Genomic DNA, 21,040 nt, shown 5'->3' on the forward strand with positions numbered 1-21,040 from the left:
TCTGGATTCAGATTCGGACTGCACAGACATACCTGACTCAAAACGCCAACAACTTTTTTATACGGACTCTGAATTGGGTGATTCCTTTTTGTTGGAAACTAGATTTCGTGCTCTTTCCAACCCAATTGAATTCACCTTCAAATTCGACCGGAGCGTTGACTTATGGACAAAATAATCTGACATTGCAGCAGAATCCGAGTCAAATTACAAGTCCAAAGGCGTTGCATCACCTCCACTTGGGCCCATGAGCCTTGTACGACCTAGGGTTGGTTTTAGGATGCCTTGGGACGTCCTCCCACCTCCTTGGCCGCCACCCCTTGCTCCTATATAAGTAGATCCATCTAGTAGCTTTTTCCTGGGGGATTTGTTTAGTTAAAAGTTAGCCAACGCAACTTCGTGTACTTTGTTTGTGTCCAACGACCAGACCAAGACCGCTTTCGGATCCCCACTTTTATCAATACTTCATCCATATTCGCAATATTCAGATTGCTTATCATATTATTGCTTGTTCTTCGATTGCTTGCAGGAACAAACCTTCGTGGTCAGGTTGATCGTGCTCCGGCGTGGTCAATAACCTCTCGGAGTTGGTTCAGCAATTGCTAAGGCGCAACATCGTGCACGTTTGTAGTCGGATCATCAAAGTCGTCTTCACCAAATCGATAGTTATCATCTCATCGAAAGATGGGGACCCCCGCCTCTATCAAGTGGTATCAGTTTTCAGGTTGCTCGGTGAGAATTTCCAGCTTTTCCTAGATTAGATTTATTTTCTTACCTATTGTCCAAGAAAAAGCCTAAAAAAAGTTAGATCTATTCATCCTTTGTCCAAGCCAGTCTGAGCCTTTGCAATTTTCTTTTCATTGCTTGCATAGTTGAATTATCGGTTGCATCGTCGTGTCAAGTTGCTGGTCTTAGTGTCTAGTTCGTTTAGAGTTTCGAGTTCTGTTCACATTAGTCACGCTGCTGCTGGATCGTTATCATCTAAATAGTTGCAGAAGCTAGTTCAATATTAGACACCTCAAAATCGGCTTCTAAATAGGTCTTTTTGCCCTCCAAAGTTCGCGACACAGCTTATTCAGATTTTTCAAGCCAGTTTTAGAATTTTTTGACTCCTCATATCAACTCAGAATTGAGTGATTCTTTTTGCGTTTGAAAGCTTGAGTCAGTGCCATTCTTAAGAAAAATTATTAGAAAATTGGCACAAACATTTTCAGAGAAAGGTTGGAGAGAAAGTTGTTGTATATCCTGTTTGGCAGTTGTTTTTCATCATTATCCTCACTGCCGTTGTGATCTTCACTTATATCTTGTTGTCCAGAGCTACTTAGTATTCTTCATTGATGCTAGATGTGCTACGCCGTGACCTTATTAGTGTTCTAGGCTCGCGTCTCTAGTCCGGTCTAGCCTAGGACCAGCAAAGTACCGTCGTTGAGCGTTTATTCAACATTGCATCTCTGAATCGATTATTGCTAATCTTTTGCTACCATATATAGCCAACCCAGCTCCACATATTTCTACACCGTGTATACGTACGTTCCCCTGGCAATCGCTTTACACAATCTTCAGAGTTATTTGACACCGCTGGTTGCCTGTCACCACCTGTCGCATGGTAAGAACTTGTAAGATATTGATATTTGCTTTATTGTGAGCACTTTACAACCACATCCTAGTAGTTCATAGAAACATTATTCTCGAATTTTGTTTCTTATTTCTACTAATCATGACAGGTTCCGGAGATAAAAGTTCTTGGACGACGGACACATCTTCACCATCATGAGTGTTGGGACAACACACACAAGCACATGGTCAGGTTATCTCTTTACCGTCATTTGAGGGTAGATTTAATCCTACTATTTATCTAGCTTGGGAGCTTGAAGTAGAACAAGTTTTTAGTCACCATGACTTTTCTGAACTTGAGCGAGTATGAGCTGCCACTAGAACATTTACTGGTTTTGCTTCTGTTTGCTGGAGTGTGCATTGTAAGAAAAACATTGATAACCAACAACAACTTGGAAAGATTTGAAATATGTAATGAGACAACAATTTTTCCCTCCTTACTATCATCATGAATTGCTTCACAAATTTGAACAATTTAAACAAGGCAACAACATTGTTCATGCTTACTACCAAGAGTTCAAATCTTATATGCATCATTGTGACATAGAAGAATCTGAGGATGATACAATGAATAGATTTTTCGGTGGTTTGAACCATGATATTCAGGCAAGATTTTAGTATATTCCTCGTTGCATTACTGGTATGTAAGTTCGTGCTTGTACCTCTGAGAGACAGTTACAGGAGGATGCATTGGGTGACTACAACAACTACTATTCCAATTCATGCTCACTGCCATCGGTTGATTCCTCCACCGTTGCACCTACTAGAGCAGCCACAACTTAGATTGTGAGTGCGACATTATCTCAAGTGTATGGTACATTGTCATTGTCCATACCTACATCAGCTACGTCTTTGCGACAAGGTAACAGTAAAGGTATTGATGATATAACTTCACATGAGAATGATGCATGCCTAATTAACTTAAATACATCATGTGTTGAGTTACCTGTTGATTTGAGCACGCCACCTATTTTAGAGAATCATGTTACTATCATGAACGCATCATGTGATCAAACAACTGAAATACCAACAATTTTGAGTGCGCCCATTGCATTAACTGTTGATGTCAAAGAACCATATGAATCAGGAAATAAATCAGATTTGGATCAAATACATTTTAAAATAATTATGCCAATGTTTAATCATTTTGATATGACCTCTAATCTTGGCGATCATTCTATGTCAAATGACTTACTGCATGTTTTATTATTTAAGCATGTTGTAGCATGTAAATTTGATGCACGTAAGGTTTATTCACCAATGTTGGGATGGTTTAAGGATGAATATTGTCAATCTTTTGATATGAATAAGAGCTTCACTTATATGTGCAAACTGAGTTGCAATATTTTCATGCCTTCTACTTATGATAATATTTTGGATTTATATTTTATGATCTCTGAAAGTTACTCATGTATACATGTGTCATATCTACAAAAACCAAGGGAAGTAAAAATGAATGACATATACATATACAACATGTACACCTTGTCTCTTTTCTTAGCCACATTTCAGATTAAGCAACGCCGAGGACGGCTTTGTTTTCAAGAAGGGGAGGATGATGAGGACATGACTGCCTTGGATACGACCAAAAATATTGCATACATGCATATTTGTCAGGTGATTTCTAGTGCAAACTATTCAATAGTTTATTTATGTTATCCAGAACAAAAATACTTCACACACTTTTGTGTTTTGTCTAATTGCAGGTGTATGGGACATTTGTACAATCCACATATGAAGATAAAGGAAAAGGAGAAGTTTAGGTTCTTTTCAAAAAGTCCTCTCACGTCACTTTTGGGCCAAGAGAAGATAGAGTCCAAGTCTCTCATGTTCTGGATTCAGATTCGGACTGCAAAGACATAGCTGACTCAAAACGCAAACAACCTTTTCATACGGACTTCGAATTGGGTGATTCTTTCTTTCTTGGAAAGTAGATTTCGTGCTCTTTCCAACCCAATTGGATTCACCTTCAAATTCGTCCAGAGCGTTGAGTTGTGGATGAAATAATCTGACATTGCAGCAGAACCCGAGTCAAATTACAAGTCCAAAGGCATTGCATCACCTCCACTTGGGCCCATGAGCCTTGTACGACCTAGGGTTGGTTTTAGGATGCCTTGGTACGTCCTCCCACATCCTTGGCCGCCACCCCTTGCTCCTATATAAGTAGATCCATCTAGTAGCTTTTTCCTGGGGGATTTGTTTAGTTAAAAGTTAGCCAACGCAACTTCGTGTACTTCATTTGTGTCCAACGATCATACCAAGACCGCTTTTGGATCCCCACTTTTATCAATACTTCATCCATATTTGCAATATTCATATTGCTTATCATATTCTTGCTTGTTCTTCGATTGCTTACAGGAACAGACCTTCGCGGTCAGGTTGATCGTGCTCTGGCGTGGTCAATAACCTCTCGGAGTTGGTTTAGTGATTGCTAAGGTGCAACGTCGTGCATGTTTGTAGTCGGATCGTCAAAGTCGTCTCCACCAAATCGATAGTTATCATCTCATCGAAAGATCGGGATCCCCGCCAATATATCAATCTTTACCTCTCGACCATTTCGAGACTCCTCGTCATGTCCGTGATCTCATCCAGGACTTCGAACAATCTTCGGTCACCAAAACACATAACTCTTAATACAAATCGTCATCGAACGTTAAGCGTGCGGACCCTACAGGTTCGAGAACTATGTAGACATGACTGAGATACATCTCCGGTCAATAGCCAATAACGGAACCTGGATGCTCATATTGATTCCTACATATTCTACGAAGATCTTTATCGGTCAAACCGCAGTGACAACATACGTCATCCCTTTGTCATCGGTATGTTACTTGCCCGAGATTCGACCGTCGGTATCTTTATACCTAGTTCAATCTCGTTACCGGCAAGTCTCTTTACTCGTTTCATAATGCATCATCCCGCAACTAACTCATTACTCACATTGCTTGCAAGGCTTATTATGATGTGCATTATCGAGAGGGCCTAGAGATACCTCTCCGATACTCGAAGTGACAAATCCTAATCTCGATCTATGCCAACTGAACAAACACCTTCGGAGATACCTGTAGAGCATATTTATAATCACCCAGTTACGTTGTGACGTTTGATAGCACACAAGGTATTCCTCCGGTATCCGGGAGTTGCATAATCTCATAGTCAAAGGAATATGTATATGACATGACGAAAGCAATAGCAATAAAACTTAATGATAATTATGCTAAGCTAACGAATGGGTGTTGTCCATCACATCATTCTCCTAATGATGTGATCTCGTTCATCAAATGACAACACATGTCTATGGTTAGAAAACTTAACCATCTCTGATTAACGAGCTAGTCTAGTAGAGGCTTACTAGGGACACAATGTTTTGTCTATGTATCCACACATGTATCAAGTTTCTGGTTAATACAATTCTAGCATGAATAATGAACATTTATCATGATATAAGGAAATAAAAATAACAACTTTATTATTGCCTCTAGGGCATATTTCCTTCAGTCTCCCACTTGCACTAGAGTCAATAATCTAGTTCACATCGTCATGTGATTTAACACCAATAGTTCACATTGCCATGTGACCAACACCCAAAGGGTTTACTAGAGTCAATAATCTAGTTCTCATCGCCATGTGATTAACACCCAAAGAGTACTAAGGTGTGATCATGTTTTGCTTGTGAGAGAAGCTTAGTCAACGGGTCTGCCACATTCAGATCCGTATGTATTTCCCAAATTTTTATGTCTACAATGCTCTGCATTTAGCAACTCTAGCTAATTTCTCCCACTTTCAATTTGTATCCAGATTGAGATTCTGAGTCATTTGGATTAGTGTTAAAGCTTGCATCAACGTAACTCTTTTACGACGAACTCTTTATCAACTCCATAACCGAGAAACATTTCCTTAGTCTTCTTAGGTAACTAAGGATAATTTTGACCGTTGTCTAGTGATCTACTCTTGGATCGCTATCGTACCCCCTTGCTAAACTCATGGCAAGGTACGCAATAGGTCGGGTACACAGCATGGCATACTTTATAGAACCTATTGCTAAGGCATAGGGAATGACTTTCATTCTCTCTCTATCTTGTGACGTGGTCGGTTTTTGAGTCTTACTCAACTTCATACCTTACAACTCAGGCAAGAACTCCTTATTTGACTGACCCGTTTTGAACTCCTTCAAAATCTTATCAAGGTATGTATTCATTAAAAGTCTTATCAAGCGTCTTAATCTATCTCTATAGATCTTGATGCCCAATATGTAAGCAGCTTCACCGAGGTCTTCCTTTAAAGAACTCCTCAAACACTCCTTTATGCTTTCCAGAAAATTCTACATCATTTCCGATCAACAATATGACATACACATATACTTATCAGAAAGGTTGCAGTGCTCCCACTCACTTTCTTGTAAATACAGGCTTCACCACAAGTCTGTATAAAACCATATGCTTTGATCACACTATCAAAGCGTATATTCCAACTCCAAGATGCTTGCACCAGTCCATAGATGGATCATTGGAGCTGGCACACTTTGTTAGCACCTTTAGGATTGAGAAAACCTTCTGGTTGCATCATATACAACTCTTCTTTAATAAATCCATTAAGGAATGCAGTTTTGACATCCATTTGCCTGATTTCATAAAATGCGACAATTACTAACATGATTCAGACAGACTTTAAGCATCGATACGAGTGAGAAAATCTCATCGTAGTCAACACCTTGAACTTGTCGAAAACCTTTTGCGACAATTCGAGCTTTGTAGATAGTAAGACTACTATCAGTGTCCGTCTTCCTCTTGAAGATCCATTTATTCTCAATGGCTCGCCGATCATCGGAAAGTCAATCAAAGTCCATACTTTGTTCTCATACATGGATCCTATCTCAGATTTCATGGCCTCAAGCCATTTATCGGAATCTGGGCTCACCATCGCTTCCTCATAGTTCGTAGGTTCGTCATGGTCTAGTAACATGACTTCTAGAACAGGATTACCGTACTACTCTGGTGCAGAACGTGCTCTAGTTAACCTACGAGGTTCGGTAGTAACTTGATCCGAAGTTTCATGATCATTATCATTAGCTTCCTCACTAGTTGGTGCAGGCATCACGGGAACAGTTTTCTATGATGAGCTAATTTCCAATTCGAGAGAAGGTACAATTACCTCATCAAGTTCTACTTTTCCCCCACTCACTTCTTTCGAGAGAAACTCCTTCTCTAGAAAGGATCCATTCTTAGCAACAAAGATCTTGCCTTCGGATCTGTGATAGAAGGTGTACCCAACAGTTTCTTTTGGGTATCCTATGAAGACGCACTTCTTTGATTTGGGTTCGAGCTTATCAGGCTGAAGCTTTTTCACATAAGCATCGCAACCCCAAACTTTAAGAAATGTCAGCTTAGGTTTCTTGCTAAACCACAATTCATATGGTGTCGTCTCGACGGATTTAGACGGTGCCCTATTTAACGTGAACGCAGCTGTCTCTAATGCATAACCCCAAAACGATAGTGGTAAATCGGTAAGAGACATCATAGATCGCACCATATCTAATAAAGTATGGTTACGACATTCGGACACACCATTATGCTGTGGTGTTCCAGGTGGCGTGAGTTGTGAAACTATTCCACATTGTTTTAAATTAAGGCCAAACTCGTAACTCAAATATTCGCCTCCGCGGTCAGATCGTAGAAACTTTATTTTCTTGTTACGATGATTCTCCACTTCACTCTGAAATTCTTTGAACTTTTCAAATGTTTCAGACTTATGTTTATTAAGTAGATATACCCATATCTGCTCAAATAATCTGTGAAGGTCAGAAAATAACGATACCCGCCACGAGCCTCAACACTCATCGGACCACATACATCAGTATGTATTATTTCCAATAAGTCAGTGGCTCGCTCCACTGTTCCGAAGAACGGAGTCTTTATCATCTTGCCCATGAGGCATGGTTCGCAGTCATCAAATGATTCATAATCAAGTGATTCCAAAAGTCCATCTGCATGGAGTTTCTTCATGCGCTTTACACCAATATGACCTAAACGCAGTGCCACAAATATGTTGCACTATCATTATCAACTTTGCATCTTTTGGCATCAATATTATGAATATGTGTATAGCCACGATCGAGATTCAACAAACCATTCACATTGGGTGTATGACCATTGAAGGTTTTATTCATGTAAATAGAACAACAATTATTCTCTGACTTAAATGAATAACTGTATTGCAATAAACATGATCCAATCATATTCATGCTCAACGCAAACACCATTTATTTAGGTTCAACACTAATCCCGAAGGTGGAGCGAGTATGCGATGGTGATCTTATCAACCTTGGAATCACTTCCAAAACACATCGTTACCTCGCCCTCAACTAGTCTCTGTTCATTTTGTAACTCCTGTTTCGAGTTACTAATCTTAGCAACTGAACCGGTATCAAATACCCACGGGCTACTATGAACACTAGAAAGTACAAATCAATAACATGTATATCAAATATACCTTTGTTCACTTTGACATCTTTCTTAACCGCCAAGTTTTTGGGGCAATTCCACTTCCAGTGACCATTTCTTTTGCAGTAGAAGCACTCAGTTTCTGGCTTAGGTCCAGATTTGGGCTTCTTCTTGAGCAGCAACTTGCTTGCTATTCTACTTGAAGTTCCCCTTCTTCCATTTTTCCTTTTTCTTGAAACTAGTGGTCTTGTTAACCATCAACACTTGATGCTCCTTCTTGATTTCTAACTTCGCCGATTTTAGCATCGCGAAGAGCTTGGGAATCGTTTTCGTCATCCCTTGCATATTATAGTTCATCACGAAGTTCTAGTAACTTAGTGATAGTGACTAGAGAACTCTGTCAATCACTATCTTATCTAGAAGATTAACTCCCACTTGATTCAAGCGATTGTAGTACCCAGACATTCTGAGCACATGCTCACTAGCTGAGCTATTCTCCTCCATCTTGTAGGCAAAGTACTTTGTCAGAGGTCTCATACCTCTTAACACGGGCATGAGTCTGAAATATCATTTTCAGCTCTTGGAAATTCTTATATGCTCCATGGTGTTCAAAACATTTGTGAAGTCCCGGTTCTAAGCCGTAAAGCATGGTGCACTAAACTATCAAGTAGTCATCTTACCGAGCTTGTCAAATGTTAAGAACGTCTGCATCTGCTCTTGCAATAGGTCTGTCACCTAGCGGTGCATCAAGGACATAATTCTTCTGTGCAGCAATGAGGATAATCCTCAGATCACGGACCCAGTCTGTACCATTGCTACTATCATCTTTCAACTTTAGTTTTCTCTAGGAACATGTGAAAAATAAAACAGGAGAGCTATACGCGAGCTATTGATCTACAACATAGATATGCAAATACTATCAGGACTAAGTTCATGATAAGTTAAGTTCAATTAATCATATTACTTAAGAACTCCCACTTAGATAGACATCCCTCTAGTCATCTAAATGATCACGTGATCCATATCAACTAAACCATGTCCGATCATCACGTGAGATGGAGTAGTTTTCAATGGTGAACATCACTACGTTGATCATATCTACTATATGATTCACGTTCGAACTTTCGGTCTTAGTGTTCCGAGGCCATATCTGCGTATGCTAGGCTTGTCAAGTTTAACTCGATTATTCCGCACGTGCAAAACTGTCTTGCACCATTGTATGTGAACGTAGAGCTTATCACACCCGATCATCACGTGGTGTCTCGGCACGACGAACTGTCGCAATGGTGCATACTCAGGGAGAACACTTATACCTTGAAATTTTAGTGAGGGATCATCTTATAATGCTACCGATGTACTAAGCAAAATAAGAAGCATAAAAGGTAAACATCACATGCAATCAAAATATGTGATATGATATGGCCATCATCATCTTGTGCCTTTGATATCCATCTCCAAAGCACCGTCATGATCTCCATCGTCACCGGCTTGACACCTTGATCTCCATCGTAGCGTCGTTGTCGTCTCACCAACTATTTCTTCTACAACTATGGCTACCGCATAGAGATAAAGTAAAGCAATTGCATGGCAATTGCATTTCATACAATAAAGCGACAACCATAAGGATCATGCCAGTTGCCGATAACTTTTACCAAACATGATCATCTCATACAATAACTTATATCACATCATGTCTTGACCATATCATATCACAACATGCCCTGCAAAAACAAGTTAGACGTCTTCTACTTTGTTGTTGCAAGTTTTATGTGGCTGCTACGGGCTTCTAGCAAGAACCGTTCTTACCTACGCATCGAAACCACAACGATTTTTCATCAAGTGTGTTGTTTTAACCTTCAACAAGGATCGGCCGTAGTCAAATTCGATTCAACTAAAGTTGGCGAAACAGACACCCGCCAGCCACCTTTATGCAAAACAAGTTGCATGTCTATCAGTGGAACCGGTCTCATGAACGTGGTCATGTAAGATTGGTCCGGGCCGCTTCATCCAACAATACCGCTGAATCAAAATAAGAAGTTGGTGGTAAGCAGTATGACTATTATCGCCCACAAATCTTTGTGTTCTACTCGTGCATATCATCTACGCATAGACCTGGCTCAGATGGCACTGTTGGGGAACGTAGCATGCAATTTCAAAAAAAAATCCTACGCTCACGCAAGATCTATCAAGGAGATGCATAGCAACGAGAGAGGAGAATGTGCCCACGTACCCTCGTAGACCGAAAGCGGAAGCGTTAGGTTAACGCGGTTGATGTAGTCGAACGTCTTCACGATCCAACCGATCTAGTACCGAACGTACGGCACCTCCGACTCCAGCACACGTTCAGCTCGATGACGTCCCTCGAACTCTTGATCCAGCAGAGGGTCGAGGGAGAGCTTCATCAGCACGACGGCGTGGTGACGGTCATGGTGATGTGATCCGCGCAGGGCTTCGCCTAAGCACTACGACGATATGACCGGAGGAGTAAACTATGGAGGGGGGAACCGCACACGGCTAAGAGAATAACTGTTGTGCTTTGGGGTGCCCCCTGCCCTCGTATATAAAGGAGGAGGGGAGGAGGCGGCCGGCCTAGAGGGGCGCGCCATGGGGGGAGTCCTACTAGGACTCCTAGTCCTAGTAGGATTCCCCTTTCCTTTTCCGGAGTGGGAAAGGGGGAAAGGAAGAGGGAGTAGGAGAAGGAAAGGGGGTGGCGCCCCCTTCCCTAGTCCAATTCGGCCTCCTCCCTTGTTGGGGCGCACCAGCCCCTTGTGGGCTGGTTAGCCTCCCTCCTATGGCCCATATGGCCCATATCTTTCCTCGGGGGGTTCCGGTAACCCCTCCGGTACTCCAGTATGTACCCGATACACTCCGGAACCCTTCCGGTGTTTGAATAGTACCTTCCAATATATCAATCTTTACCTCTCATCCGGGACTCCGAACAATCTTCGGTCACCAAAACACATAACTCATAATACAAATCGCCATCGAACGTTAAGCGTGCGGACCCTACGGGTTCGAGAACTATGTAGACATGACTGAGACACATCTCCGGTCAATAACCAATAGCGGAACCTGGATGCTCATATTGATTCCTACATATTCTACGAAGATCTTTATCGGTCAAACCGCAATGACAACGTACGTTATTCCCTTTGTCATCGGTATGTTACTTGCCCGAGATTCGACCGTCGGTATCTTTATACCTAGTTCAATCTCGTTACCGGCAAGTCTCTTTACTCGTTCCGTAATGCGTCATCCCGCAACTAACTTGTTAGTCACATTGCTTGCAAGGCTTATTATGATGTGCATTACCGAGAGGGCCAAGAGATACCTCTCCGATACTCGGAGTGACAAATCATAATCTCGATCTATGCCAACCCAACAGACACCTTCGGAGATACCTGTAGAGCATCTTTATAATCATCCAGTTACGTTGTGACATTTGATAGCACACAAGGTATTCCTCTGGTATCCGGGAGTTGCATAATCTCATAGTCAAAGGAATATGTATATGACATGACGAAAGCAATAGCAATAAAACTTAATGATCATTATGCTAAGCTAACGAATGGGTCTTGTCCATCACATCATTCTCCTAATGATGTGGTCCCGTTCATCAAATGACAACACATGTCTATGATTAGGAAACTTAACCATCTTTGATTAACGAGCTAGTCTAGTAGAGGCTTACTACGGACATGGTGTTTTGCCTATGTATCCACACATGTATCAAGTTTCCGGTTAATACAATTCTAGCATGAATAATAAACATTTATCATGATATAAGGAAATATAAAATAGCAACTTTATTATTGCCTCTAGGGCATATTTCCTTCAGTGACGACTAAGGCCAGGCGGGCGCCAGCAGGCGCATCGTACCAGTTTCCTCTTTGGTGCTAAGGAGGCAAGCGCAGGCGCGGAGTCCCGAGGAATCAAGTAAAGGTTTTCGTTCTGGTGCAACAAGACCAAGACCGCCAGGACGGCAGAGCGGAGGTCATCTTCGAACCCACCATGGCGTCACGACCAGAAGCTTTTGGCAGGTGAAGACTACTTTTGTCAGGATACCATGTACTAGTTTTCTCCCTTCAAATTTGGCCGTTGTGGGATCCCTTCCCGCCTTACATTTGGGAAGAGGACCAAGGCCACTATAAATAGGACTTAGCCACCACCATAGCGAGCGACGGATCATTCAGATCATCCTCTCACCCACCAGCTCATCGAGCACAAGAACACCTCTCCTCCTGAGGCTGTTCTCCAGTGTACTAGTTCATCCTCAGCCCCTCGAGGCCAATCCACCACAAAGCAGGAGTAGGGTTTTACACCGTAAGGTGGCCCGAACCTGGGTAAAGTGTTGTGTCTTTTGTTCATCCAGTTCGTCGAGCTAGGCCGTGGGATTAGCGAGCAGGCAGACTGGGGAGGACGAGTTCTTCGCACGCACCCCAGAGTTCGAACCTCTCAAGGGTCTGCAGAACCCTGAATCTGACAGTCGTGGACATCTCCGACGGCGAAGAGTAGATAGGATAATACGTAGTATGTAGCACGTAAGATTTCTTTTGCATGCTTTGTATGGATCTAGGGGTTGAAATATGAAAGAGGCGGATGTATAGTGGCTAATTTGAGGCGTGACCGGTCACTATCCGCGGACGCGTCCGGTCATATCTGCGGACGTTTGAGGAGCCGGATTTGCAAAGTCCGGCTGTAAATGCTCTTATGTCGAATATTATTTACAACATCTGTTATAATTGGACTATGAGCCATACGTTGTTTGGATAATATATGGAGTCGTGATCTCATAGAATATCTGTATCCTACTAGGCATGATATATAATGTGTGTGACTACAAGAACGAACGTCTGGTGACCGAGCTCACTGGAGCTTGAACTTTTAAAAAAATTCAAACTTTTTAGTTTCAAAGAAAATCTGAAAACAATTGTGCAAGTAAACAAATATGGAGTCATGATCTCATAGAACATCTGTATCCTACTAGGCATGATATATAATGTGTGTGACCACGAGAACGAACGTCTGGTGACCGAGCTCACTGGAGCTCGAAATTTTTTAAAAATTCAAACTTTTTAGTTTCAAAGAAAATCTGAAAACAATTGTGCAAGTAAACAAGAATGTTATGTGTACATGTGCAAATTTTTATGATGAAATACCTTGAAATACAATCTATATAAAAAGACAAAATCACGGCCTGGGAGGATGAATAGTATCATTGTTAAAAGGAAAACTCTTCTGATCCACCGGCTGATAATACGAGCTCATAAGCCGCCTCCTTCTTATGACGCATGTCCCGCGTGGGCCTCACCACTCGCACGCTTCACGTGCCTTTTGTTCGCCACCGTAGGAATCTTATCCCCTGGTCTCTCGATCCTTCCTCTTCCTCTCTTCCTATTGTCTTATCCTCATCTCACCAAGGCAGATAGCAAGACACAGCTGTGTCACTGGGTGCACGGAGAGGCCGGAGGCGACACCCAGCTGCGCCCTGCAGCGAGATCCCACCACTCCGCTGCTCCCATGCTGCAGGAGGAGGCTCCGCCGGAGAGCGGCTCTGGCCACGGGCACTGCTAGGCAGTGGCTCGGCGACTGCTAGCCCGCACGAGCTGCTCCATGGGGCCGACGACGACCACTACTGACGCCCTTGTGTTCCAGGTTCCAACAGCCCCGAGGTACCGACGAGCGTGCGGAATCAAGCTGTCACAAAACCAACATCGACGATCTTGCATCGCAACTCCGGCGGTGTCGATGCCCGCTGCATCGCAGCTCCGGCGGCGTCGACGCCCGCTGCATCGCAACTCCGGCGTCGTCGACAGCTCCAACAGGCGACAGCCGCTGCATCGCAGCTCCGGCGGCGTCGTGGCCGCTGCATTGCAGCTCCGACGGCGTCGATGGCCGTTGCATCGCAGCTCTGGCAGCCGCCGCATCGCAGCTCCAACGGCGTCGGCTTTGTCGGTCGTTGCATTGCAACTCCGACAGCATCGGCGCCCGCTGCATCGCAGGTCTGGCGGCCGCCGCATCACAGCTCCGACGGCGTCGGCTCCGTCGGCCGCTGCATTGCAGCTCCGGCGGCGTTGATGACCGCTGCCCACAGCTCCGGCAGAGTCGAAGCCCACTGCGTCACAACTCTGATGGCCGCTGCATCGCAGCTCCGGCCGCGTCGACGCCTACTGCATCACAACGCAGACGCCCGCTGCATGGCAGCTCCGGTGGCGTCGATGCCCGCTGCATCACGGCTCCGATGGCCGTTGCATCGCAGCTCCGGCGGTGTCGACGCCCGCTGCATCGCAGCTCCGACAGTCGTTGCATCGCAGCTCCGGTGGTGTCCTAACCTTTGTCGCTTGGAGCTCAACCGTGGGCGCTGCATGCATGGTGCCTCTGTTGCGTGAGAGGGAAGATGTTGACAGGTAGTGCGAGACCAAGCGGACGGCCGCGATGTGCATGATCGGACGATTACCAAGGCCTAGCATCCGCCTTGTTAAAAAGCCCCATATTTTCTTCTGCACAACACTCATTTCAACCTATTTTGCTTTGAAAATTTACACACATGTGTGTTCTGCCTTCATGTATATATGTTATTTTTTCAAATTTATTTGAAACATAAAGATTACTTTTGATGAAATTTGAAATTTGAATTTGGAGGCATCCATGATGGCCGAGCTACAAAAGCAATTACCGGTGTGACCACACACTATGTAACCTGTGCGCTCATGGGAAGCCGATGCGACCGGTGTGTGGCATTGTACCGATATCAGGCCCCGAAGATGTAGCCGATGCCTAATGCTGCAACACTCCACCTAATCGTGTAGTGGAGCTGTCTCATACACATTAATAGCTACTGACAGTGCACAATCCAGTCTGAGAATTTCCCATAAACAAAGTGAATGGAATAACATGTAGCAGCATCGCATAAAAAATGTAACAATGAACAAACATGTATACAACCAACCTATCTGTTAGTATAAATATCTATGCACAAGGAAGCAACCTCGGTTTCAGTATCGAGCTACATCTGATTATATTACTGCACCAAGGTACGCATCCAATAATCCAATGACTCAGATCTCCAGTGGAGAAAATCAGAGGTAGGTGTCCGCTCTCCAGGATGTGGCCAGCCCGCAATATCGAAAAGGCCATGTGATAAAATTCAAGCCTGAAGCAACAGATGAATCTAAAACAACCAGTGCTTCTTTCTAGGCTTGTATTTGCTCGGGAGATCTACAAAGCAACAAGTAATTTCCTTTTCTTGAGAAGTGGATATACAATAGTATACAAACTGATGTATTCAGTTCTTACAATTAAAGATAAGGACTATTTCTGACCTCGAGCATCATATAGTGAGTTGTAGTGAATTTCGGACCAGAAACTTAGCCAAAGCTCTGAAAAACATGTAACTTAAGGAGTCAGCCATCATAACCAGTTACTTCTTCTTTAACAGTTGTATGCAGTAATCACAGAGATATGCTTAGGCATGCCTGCAACTGTATATATTTTATGTTGTATGTAAGAGATTTGATGTGGGCAATAATCCACTGAAGCAAGCTATGCAAGTAATATGATGAAAGGTTGTGCTTGCGACTAGTGCCTTTTTATGTAGATATGCACAATATTTGCTTGTTCCTTGGCAGAGGCCAAAATGTTACCTCTCTGTGGAGCCTGATACTGTGGAACAATTTCAACAAAACAGGTATCTCTGAAAGATGTTAGAAGGCATATCTTCGCAGCAAACTGTCAAAAGCAAAGAGAAACATTAGGCGTCTTCTTTCTCAATGGGGCTAAGCTTGTCAAGATATAATTCCCTCTGAGGGTACAAAATTAAGATACTGCGATAGTATATTCACCAAAGATGTATAACTTTTAGTGAGACAAGTTAAAATTTCACATGTGGTGTACAAATAAAGTATTAATCAGATGAGACAATTAAGAGACCATCAGTAGTCCCATCAACAGAACATATTAGCTTGTACTCCTACTTCAGTAGAATGCGAGAAAAATAGGAATAATACACAAATGTAATATAAAAGGCAGAAAATCTTGCACCATTGCAGGAAGTTAGCTAAATTTCAGTTTAGCAAAGAAATGATGGAAACAATGAATGTGAGAGCTCACCTTATCAGCAGCTGCTTGCAATGTGACATGGTCTCCCCATTCCCCAGATCTGGAGAAGATGAGATTCAGATTCATAAATAATTAAATACAAAAGCACAAGCATGAACTGTTTTCATTGAAGTACTCTGCAAGGAAAATAAAGCCCACAATAGTGCGTACTTTTTCATCTTCTTGCAATAGTGTTTATATTTCATTGGGACATGCCCCTCATACAAAGAGTTGCACGCCTTGAGCTGCAGAAGAAAGAAAATGGCACACATAAGCCTTCAAGTCTCTAAGACGATAATTGCCAGCATATGGACACAACTATAGCCTAATAATAATAAAAATCTGCTTATTTATACATCACACAAAAAAATTATAAGAAGGGGCATTCACCATAAAGTTTTAAGATGCATGTGTGATATTGCAGTTTAGCAATATGAGTGCAATAACATAAAGTGGTACTTTAGGATGCGTTTGTAATTTTTCTTTTCTTTCAGGGTCCTTGTAGCATACTGTCATTTCAGATAAATGCAGCTGTTTCGGGTCCTTCTGATCCCTTCCCAGTGTTAAAAAAACATAAAGTGGTACTTTCAATATGCCTAGGTGATCGATATACCTGCTTCACTATCTCTTTCCGAACATGCTTGTGATACTCAGGTGATCGATATAGCTGGTCTGAGAGTGCACGGAACTACATGGAAAAAATAACTGTATCCTTAGATAAACATAAAGGTAACAGAAGATCATATAATTTCATCCAATGAATCAAATTCTGCTTTAGAAAAATCACAAACCTGACAATTGCCATCACCTGATACCCTCACTTCAAACAAGCCATATGCATCTAACCTACAAAAGGTTCTCATTAATTAGGAACTATGAGAATAATACATGTGTTAGCATTGCATTAATTAAGCGAAACAGGTTGTAGGTGATTCGAGGTCAGCTTAGCTATTTCTGTAGGATGCCGTGAGTAAAGACAGGCTAAAGACTGTTCCATATGTAGGTAAACCATTTAGTTGAAATGTCCAAAGAGAGGACATAGGATATGATTTAGATGCATACTCAGAATGTTATTCCACACCCCGTTTGGATGTTGGCATTCAAGGCCGGAATTTGGCATTGGCATTTGCCTGACCCGACGGCTCTTTGGGTGGCCTGGATATCCAGGCTTGATATCGTAACCTTCTCCCGAACACTCGCGCTAGCCCCAGTGCTCTGTATTTGGCCAAATCCTCTATCCCTTACTCCTTCGCTCCATCCTGTACAAGAAAAGGAACATGGCGACCACACGGGAGGAATCGGGAGACCGAGGGAGGACACACCCCCAGGCGGAGGTCCACAGCGGCGCAGGGAAGTGCTCCTCCTTCCTTTCTTCTCCATGACAGTCCTTTGTCCACCCCCGATGTCCCACTACTCTTTCCGTGGTTGTTGACGTGGTCTCCATATCTGATCCCTCCCCCGCAGGACCCCTCCTTCCGATTCGCCATGGCCCTCATCCCTCCGGCCATCCCCTTGCAGTGCCTCTCCCAGAACATGCCACTGTGCATGTGTACATCGCAGATGCGTAGATTACTCCTCCCCATGGTGTGCCTCTCACCCAGATGTGTTTTCCACTGCATCCCCTCTAATGGAGCATGCTACCTCGTCCTGCACCCCACGGCAGCATCCCCTCGCCCATCCCTGCAAATCCTCTCCTGCTGCCCCATTAATTATTAGATGTTAATTATCGCTGTGGTTGCTACGAATATTTGAGCTTTGATTGCAAGAAAAAGATCAGTGTTGCCCGGCTCTGTATGAAGCTGCTTTGTTGGTCAGCTGGCCTGATTATTTGAGCTTTGACCCCTTCCTCTTTCGTACGTGAGAGGAAGAATTCACCGGGCACTATTGTTTGACTATATTCTTGCTTACTGAGCAATGTGAGATCAAGTAAAGAAAAGGCAGGGCATTCCAGCGTTGATAAAATTTATGCGTATGATGTGCAGATTTGATTTCAAAACAGTACGAAGTATATTCTTCATACTCTTATAAATGTGCAATTCCATTCGTTGTCCATCCAAACAAGAACTGGAATTGTTACCCCCTTGGATTCCAAGTGCCAAATATATAAACATCCAAACACTAGTATTGGCATTGAAGCTCAATACCAATGTCCTGAGATATTTGGCATTGAAAGCAATGCAATGCCGAGCACTTCAATATCTACATCCAAACCGAGCCCCATAGTTTTCCCTGGCGTCTTTAAAAAATCGGACATAGAATCCCCAATGTGATGCAAAATAAACATGTTTTTTCATTTAAAAATTAAATGCTTTTAGCCTTTGGCTCAACTGCTATGGACTTGTAAAGCTATGACCAACTTCTGGACTCTCAATATATGCCCAAATGTTTACCAAAAGAATCCTGTGAAAGGATGGAATCATCCAACTTTGCAAGAACAGAAGTGAAAATTGTACCAGAGTAAAGCATGTAAGAATCATCAAAGTTTACCTGTCATGAAGACGATGATGATCCATGGTGGCATCACTATATGTCGGGAAGTATGTATTAATCCGGGGAACATGCTGTCAATGTGTCAAAGGAATTTCAGGTAACAAGCACACACAGTTAATTTTATTTAACTAATACCATACCACAGAGAAAAAACAAAAAGACTGCCCGACAAACACAAATTTAACAGTTCTAGCAAGGGAAGGGAAGGGTAAGGGAAGTAAATAGCAGAGCAGGCATGCAATATCTTACAGGAATAGATGTCAAGTTCGTAAGGCGCTTGGCCATAGCACCATCTAGCTTCGCATATTCTTCTTCAAGAACCATTGCAATCATCTTGTCATCATCTGTCTCGCTCCTCTGGCTGCTCATAGAGGTTGAGCTGGACGAGGCACCTCCATTTGGAAACATATGCGTCATGCCCAACCTAAAAGGTAAAAAACAGGACAAAGTGAACTTTAAATAATGCTCAACAATATGTATTGGTATAAGTTCAGATGTTATAGACAAACAAATATGAAATATATCAGCAAAAAGTTGAAAATAGAGTGTAATTTCTAGGCACAGCTATGCATAATGTTAGCAATGTAGAATTATACGAAATAAATACAATCTACAAAAATATGAATTGTATAAAACCAGACTCTATTTCATTGACCATATATTTAACAGACACACCAAAGCAGCAATTGAGGGGAACATGACCACATGAGGGAAGCCTCTAATAACTGACTTAGCTGTAAAATGTGTACATGCTAACATCAACTTGTTTATCGGTGGATAATGATTTGTGTAATCATTTTCTTTAATGAATCCAGGTTTGCATACGGCATGCTTGATATGCATTTACTTTTAACAAACTCAATGAAATATTCCCCAGGATCCCATATATCTATATGTTATAACAATATATGGTATAACAACTTGTTCACTTCCATTGAATTTGGATCTGTATGTTTGAACCAATGATTGAGCATATAATTAATATCTGATGATACGTATGCAATATGAAAATGGATGTTGAGCTTAAAACAAGTACTCCCATGATTAATATCTAATGATACGTGTGCAATATAGAAATGGATGTTGAGCTTAAAACAAGTACTCCCATGGTATAAATAGACTAGTAGTCATGATTATAGAGCAGAGAATTGGGTGGTCAGTCTCATGGACATTGGCACATTGCAATATCTCTCCAATCAGGAGAGAAATGAACTAACTTATCTGCCATCTCCTCCAAAGTCAGTGAAGGCATAGGTTCTTAAAAATCTAAGAGAATTCTTTTGGCAGCTCGAAGGGAGCTAGCATAGTCAACTGTATCCAATTGACAGAATGGATTCTGCCTACCTATTGCTTCCACACAGACACAGAATCCTAGGGGCTGTTTGATTCCCAGCCATGCTTTGCCGCACTTCAAGGTGCAGCAAGATTCTCTTAGCCAAGCCAAAGTGTGGCTAAGAATTTGTGCACGCAAGCAAGCTTAGACAAGTTTGGCAAAGAAAAAATATGTGGCACGCTATGACAAAGTTGGCTTCCGAATAAACATGCCTTTTCAAGTCTCGACTAGCACCTCAGGCCGTTCAATCCCCACACACAAAGCAAATCGTTGACTCTGCGTTTGAGCATTGATTGTGGCCGAATCCCAGCCATAGAAATTCGGACTCTAATCACCGGCAAACATCAAAATTTGCACATAGAGCAACTGAACACGCTACCTTTGCTCCACCGACATTCCCAGATCGAGAGCAGGCGCGAGCGGTAGGGCAAAAAACAGGGACCGCATCGAGTTTGCACGGAAGGATTCATCGCGACAGAACCGCTCTATCCGACGGACTAGCAAGATCGATCTCCTAAGAACTCGATGACCCCCGCGGCCCGCGCCAATCAATCCCGCCCCCGAAGAGCAGGAACCGGTGCGAGGTTTCTCTTCTTGCTATCGCGCAAAGAGATTCCCCAAAAAAATCTAAGGAAAATATCTCCCGGATCACGGGAGAGGCACTGGAGCACGGGAGCATACCTGCGGCGGGAGGAGCGGGGTATGAATTTGAGAGCGGCGGCGAGGAGGGGATTGGAGGAACGCGCGAGGTTCCTCGTGGGGGCGCTTTTATTTTGTGGGCTTGGGTGGGGGGGTGGAATGGAAGAAAAGAAACGGAAAGCGGACGCGGATGGCGACGCGTTGTTTGGAGTAAGTACGAACTGCGATTTCGTTGCCTTCGGTTGCGCTTCTTGCCCGCTGCCGCGGTTTCTCACGCGTACGGCGTACCCACCACCGACCCAGCAACGAAGAGCCGGTCACCACCTCCCTGGCTCCCTTGCTATTCGCCGGGCCCGGCTTATTTGAACGGCTGACAGGTGGGTCACGCATCAGGCAGTGACGGGTGTACGTGCACTTGGAAATTGGGACC

The 21,040-nt window shown here is 43.1% G+C and overlaps 1 protein-coding gene across 1 annotated transcript; it reads right to left on the reverse strand.

The window, feature by feature from the left end:
* Positions 1 to 14,899: 14,899 nt before the first annotated feature.
* On the reverse strand, positions 14,900 to 20,829 carry LOC109755329 (OVARIAN TUMOR DOMAIN-containing deubiquitinating enzyme 12). The gene is made up of 10 exons (XM_020314244.4): positions 20,653 to 20,829; positions 18,888 to 19,062; positions 18,636 to 18,709; positions 16,940 to 16,994; positions 16,762 to 16,836; positions 16,320 to 16,393; positions 16,161 to 16,209; positions 15,695 to 15,779; positions 15,374 to 15,430; positions 14,900 to 15,269 (listed from the first exon to the last, which is right to left on the reverse strand). The coding sequence occupies exons 2-10, from the start codon at positions 19,053 to 19,055 to the stop codon at positions 15,223 to 15,225; spliced, it is 684 nt and encodes a 227-aa protein (XP_020169833.1). The 5' UTR covers positions 19,056 to 19,062; positions 20,653 to 20,829; the 3' UTR covers positions 14,900 to 15,222.
* Between the last annotated feature and the right edge of the window lie 211 nt (positions 20,830 to 21,040).

This window comes from Aegilops tauschii, chromosome 2 (assembly GCF_002575655.3).
Source record: "Aegilops tauschii subsp. strangulata cultivar AL8/78 chromosome 2, Aet v6.0, whole genome shotgun sequence".
Classification (NCBI taxonomy): Eukaryota; Viridiplantae; Streptophyta; class Magnoliopsida; order Poales; family Poaceae; genus Aegilops; species Aegilops tauschii.

What these genes read in the sequence shown, in the direction of transcription:
- LOC109755329 (XM_020314244.4), bottom strand. Translation starts at nt 19,055, where the DNA reads ATGACGCATATGTTTCCAAATGGAGGTGCCTCGTCCAGCTCAACCTCT. An exon ending in CAGGTGATGGCAATTGTCAG is followed by an intron (nt 16,837 to 16,939) that starts GTTTGTGATTTT and finishes TTTTCCATGTAG; the next exon opens with TTCCGTGCACTCTCAGACCA. An exon ending in CTCACTATATGATGCTCGAG is followed by an intron (nt 15,270 to 15,373) that starts GTCAGAAATAGT and finishes GTTGCTTTGTAG; the next exon opens with ATCTCCCGAGCAAATACAAG.